The sequence below is a fragment of the Asparagus officinalis genome, chromosome 2 (genome assembly GCF_001876935.1).
Source record: "Asparagus officinalis chromosome 2, Aspof.V1, whole genome shotgun sequence".
Classification (NCBI taxonomy): Eukaryota; Viridiplantae; Streptophyta; class Magnoliopsida; order Asparagales; family Asparagaceae; genus Asparagus; species Asparagus officinalis.
This window is the reverse complement of record NC_033795.1, coordinates 2,561,215-2,566,535: the sequence shown is the minus strand read 5'-3', so window position 1 is coordinate 2,566,535 and position 5,321 is coordinate 2,561,215. Positions and strand designations below refer to the sequence as shown.

The 5,321-nt window shown below is 37.6% G+C and overlaps 1 protein-coding gene across 1 annotated transcript in view; it reads left to right on the top strand.

Annotated features, from left to right (window-relative positions):
* The window catches only part of LOC109829895 (THO complex subunit 4B-like), a 10,271-nt gene extending 9,006 nt beyond the window's left edge, over positions 1–1,265 (top strand). The window contains exon 5 of the mRNA XM_020396980.1: positions 808–1,265. Coding sequence (XP_020252569.1) covers positions 808–973 — 166 coding nt within the window. The 3' untranslated portion in view covers positions 974–1,265. The remainder of the gene's footprint in view (positions 1–807) is intronic.

The following is a 5,321-nucleotide window of genomic DNA, read 5'->3' as shown; positions in this document are numbered from 1 at the left end:
TTTATAAATGTATTTCATGGTGTTGGAAGTTATGTTTTGGTTGGTCAAACGTATGGAGCATGTGCATATAATTTTACTCGTGAGTTTGCTTACAATAGTAATCTAGGTATGAAAATACACGACAAAAAAAAAGAATTTGTGAAAATGAAGGGGAAAACGTTTAATTGTTGTATTAATAAACGGAGTTAGGACGTTGGATTGTGAGAGTTGGAAAGAAAATCCTGTAACTGATGTATCATAATAATTGGAGGTGGAGTGTTTGAGTCATATTCATTTTCCTTTTCTATCTCCTTTTGACCATTGATATTTCAAATTTCATTTTGACACCGAGTAAGGTCAGCACTACTGACGATTGAAAAAGTACACCGATTTATATTTTCTATTATCCTGCCTTGTAGTTACAAGTATCATGCCCCATGATTGTCCTCCAGCAACATCTTTTTAGTTGTAGTGCACTTGGGATGATTTTGTCATTTCTTCTTCTTCTGCTGCTGCTGCTATATTTGACATCTGTTGTTTTAAATATCTCTGACATGGCCGATTTATCAGTTAATATAACTGGCCAATATATCATTTTCTAAGGCTAGTCGGAAAATGATATGGTCTTAGTATCCTTTGGCGCTTTTGCCTTTTGGCAATTTTTGTGTGATATATCATGAACTTCCTGATGTATCAGGTGACATTTTGGCCTAAAAGAATCAACCAAAATGTTTCAGTGTTGATTTGGATTTCTATTTGTTTTAAAAGATCATTTTGGATTTATGGTTCGGTAGAGGTCTAAACTTAAGTGGTGGTGTTATATTATAGACTACGTGGGAGAGGTGTCCCTGCTGGCAGACCCCATGGTGGTGGTGGTCGTGGACAGAGTAGAGGAGGTCGAGGACGAGGTAGAGGCCGTGATGAGAAGGTGTCTGTCGAAGATCTTGATGCTGACCTGGACAAGTACCATCGAGAAGCAATGCAAGTCAACTAAAAAGAGGGGAATAGCCGTGTGTTTAAGACTTGGTTTGATTGCTTGATGCCACTTTATATGTGCATTTTGCTAGTAGATCTACTGTAGACTGCGTAAATTGCTCTTATAGTGTTCTTTTGCTGCTATATGAGCTTTGGGTATATGATATTTTGTTATTGTGATCGTGTGTTACATGGAAACGTATGGAGAGCTGATTACTGCTTAGCATCGTGAGATCTACTGTTGTAGCCTGCGTATATTATTTTGGCTTTAGAGCCCTTTTGGTGGTATATGGGTTTTGGGTTTTGCCCTATTTTTGTTCTTGCAGTCGCATCTTACTTTGGAAATTTTGGACAGCTGATGGCTGTTCTAGCATCATGAAACTTGGTTTTTGATAATGAAGTGGCCAAATATCCTCAACCAACAAGCATGAGTTTGGTACGAGGCTGCAGAAGCAATGAATCCGTCATCCGTTAATGTGGTTGAGGTGAGTGTTCGATTAGGCAAATGGTTTCTTACGGGAAAATTTGTAAGGCGATCAGGTTGATTTGATATATTTCGAAAGCAGGTTATCTTTGATTGATGAATTTTTGTTCTTAGGATTTGGATGATGGCTTTCTATCTCTGCAAGAAGATTTCTGCGACTGACTTTACTTGACAAGGCAAAGGACTTTCAAGAAAGTTGCATTACTAAAGATCGACTTCTGGAGTTGAAACTTCCGGCTTTAGAACAGAGAATGTTTTGTCGATGTATTGTCTTGGAACAACTTGGTTGCTCCTGTGCTAAAGGGGTGATATCATGAATATGTTATTAGTCTCTGTCTTTGGCATGTGAATAGCAGTCTCTCTCTCTCTCTTTCTCTCGTATTTTCGCAAGTAACTGAGAATGTTTTTTTTTTCCCCTTCGAAGATATGGCCTCCTTTTTTCAAATATCCTTTCAAGGTTTTGACAATGGTGACTACGATGATATTATGGTTGTTGATGACTCAAGCAACCGCTGCTAGGGATCTGAACGTGGGGATGCACGTGCCGTGTCATATCTACAACTCACACCCGCTATTAGATTGGAATTTGGGTCCTCTAGTGCTATTAAATTCACTTTGGAAATTTAAGCAAAGACTCTGAGGTTGTAGTGATGGCTGAGGATTATAATTATATTATGTAACAAGTTATGTTGACATAAAGAAAAATATTAAATCATGATTGTTAACTATGCTTTATGTACGTTGTAGGGTCGAAAAATTAAAGATTGATTGATTATCTTGTTTTAAGAAAACTGGGTTCGATCACTTAGTACGAACCCTTACAATCACTCACTCTCTCTCGATTACAGAGGAAGAGAAGATTAATTCAGTTTCTCTTTTGTTTAAGGTGGGTTCTAGGTGGTGAAAGTATGCTTCCCTCGATGCTTGAGTCGAGTTTGCCTCGTTGACGATCAGACCAAAATCACAGGAGCTTCTGACGTAGGTTCACCGGCTGGAATCGAGGTTCGAACTTCGATTTGACATGCAGAAACTTTAAGCTCTGATGTTTCTCTAAGTCCAAGCTTGAAATTCTTCAATTCAGAGTAAAAAATCCCAACCCCATAGCTGCTTGCGGCTATTTATAGGGTTTTAAGTACGTAACCGACGTGCTACAATAGTGGGGTCGTGGGCGTAACTGATGCGCTGCAATTGTGGAGTTGTGGCGTAACTGACTCCTTGAATTTGGCCCACGTGGCTGACTGGGTCTTCGTGGCCGTTACAGCCTGATTTAATGCTGGTGACGATCTTCACTGCGTTGGCGAACCTCGTCTTTGATGTCAAGCCTCGCTGTGTGGCGAGCCTCGTCTTTGATGTCGAGCCTCGCTACGTAGCGAGCCTCGTCTTTGATATCGAGCCTCATTATGTGGCGAGCCTCGTCTTTGATATCGAGCCTCGCTGTGTGGCGAGCCTCGTCTTTGATGATGAACTTCGAACCTCGTTTCCAATGACGAGCTTTGTCTTTGACAGCTAGAGTTCAACTCGTGTCCAACGACGAGCTTCGAACCCTGTATCCACTAGTGAACCTCGAACCTCATATCCAATGACGAGCTCCGAGTCTTGTATTCACTAGCGAACCTCGAACCTCGTATCCAATGACGAATTCCGAGTCTCGTAGATCTGTTTCATTCAATGAACTTTATCTTTCGACGTTGAGTTCTGTTGCATGGCGACTCTCGTTCTCGATGTTGATCTTTTCTAAACGACGAACCTCGTTTCTGATTGAAAAAGGGTTCGTTTCCATGATCCATCTTTTCACCTTTCGAATTTTGGCATTTTTTAATGTCTACAAAAGTTAAGACATACTCAACATATGTTGATATTATAGTAGTTCCGTATGTTTTATGCCCAAAGCAGGATAAATATCAAGTATTCATATTTGTCAGAATATTTGAGTACATCTTAGTTGAATGTATGCCGATCATTTGTCTAAGCGTATGAACTACTTAATGTTATAGCATTTTCCTTCACCTATCATTCACTTAACGTTCAATAGGTATCTTGGATGTATATTTGATTGTTTATGTTACATGACCAGATCGCGCACGTTATGTATGATGACCAGCAGCTGAATCAAGGTATTTTGACCGACCAATAAATTGGATTTTCTTGTCTATATGTGTGTGTGTGAAATATGAGTATGCTTGGTGCCAAGTACAAATGTTGTGCTTGGTATCACTCATTCAAATAGGGGACCACATTCACATAAGTTGAGGAGTACATGGAGATATGCAACCATTTGAATAAGTGGAGGGGATTATGCCACCTCACTACCAAGCAGAACTTTGTGTTTGGTACCAAACATATCCATTTCTCTCTCTCTCTCTATATATATATAGGTATGCTTGGTACCAAGCAAAAAGTTTATACTTGGTAGTAAGGTGACACAATCTCCTCCACTCATTCAAATGGGGGACCACATTCACATGGGTTGAGGAGTGCATGGGGATATGCAACCATTTGAATGAGTGGAGGAGATTATGCCACCTCACTGCCAAGCATAACTTTTTGTGCTTGGTACCAAGCATACACATCCACAACCACCACACACACCCACACTCTCTCTCCTCTCTCTCTCTCTCTCTCTCTCTCTCTCTCTCTATATATATAATATATATATTATATATTATATTATATATATATATATATATATTATATTATATATATATATATATATATATATATATATATATATATATTGAGAAAAATGGCGTATGCTTGGTACCAAGCACAAATTTTGTGCTGTGGTACGTGATGTGTCACATTCCTCTTCACTCACTATCCATCGTGAATGTGGTCCCATAGTTTGAATGAGTGGAGGGGATGTGAGCACATCACTACACAGCACCAACTATTTATGCCTGGTACAAAGCATACCCATGCTGCTCATATATATATATACTCATACCTATATATTATATATATACTTATATATATATATATAATATATATATATATTATTATATACTATATATATATATATTAGTATATCATAGTATATAGAGACGAAGAGAGAAGAGAGAGAGACGAGAGAGAGAGAATGGACTATGCTTGGTAGCCAAACACAAAAAGTTCTGCTTGGTAGTGATGTGTCTTATTCTCATCCACTCATTCTAATTCCCAACCACTCCCCAACATATGTGAATGTGGGCCCCGATTTTAATAAGTGGAGGGGAATATGTCACCTCACTATCAAGCACAAATACTTGTGCTTAGTACCAAACATGCCCATTTTTCTCATATATATATATATACTAGTGTGCGCCACGTGCGAAGCACGACATTCCCTTTTTTTATTGCTACAGTAATCTCGTTTTTAAATGTTACAATGATGTTTTTAAATGCTACAACAATATTTTTTAAATTCTACAGTAATTTTTTTTAAAATGCTACAATATCCCACCTTTGCTACAACAAATTTTTAAAAAATATTACAACAATATTTTATATAATGCTACAGTATCCTGCCTATGCTACAAAAATATTTCTTTGAAAATGATACAATAATACTGCTACATTAAATTACTGTTACATTTAATGTAGCACAAATAGTGAATCTTGGGTCCTTCGCTACAACAAATTTTTAAAAAATATTACAACAATATTTTATATAATGCTACAGTATCCTGCCTATGCTACAAAAATATTTCTTTGAAAATGATACAATAATACTGCTACATTAAATTACTGTTACATTTAATGTAGCACAAATAGTGATTCTTGGGTCCTTCGCTACAGTATCCTGCCTATGCTACAAAAATATTTCTTTGAAAATGATACAATAATACTGCTACATTAAATTACTGTTACATTTAATGTAGCACAAATAGTGAATCTTGGGTCCTTC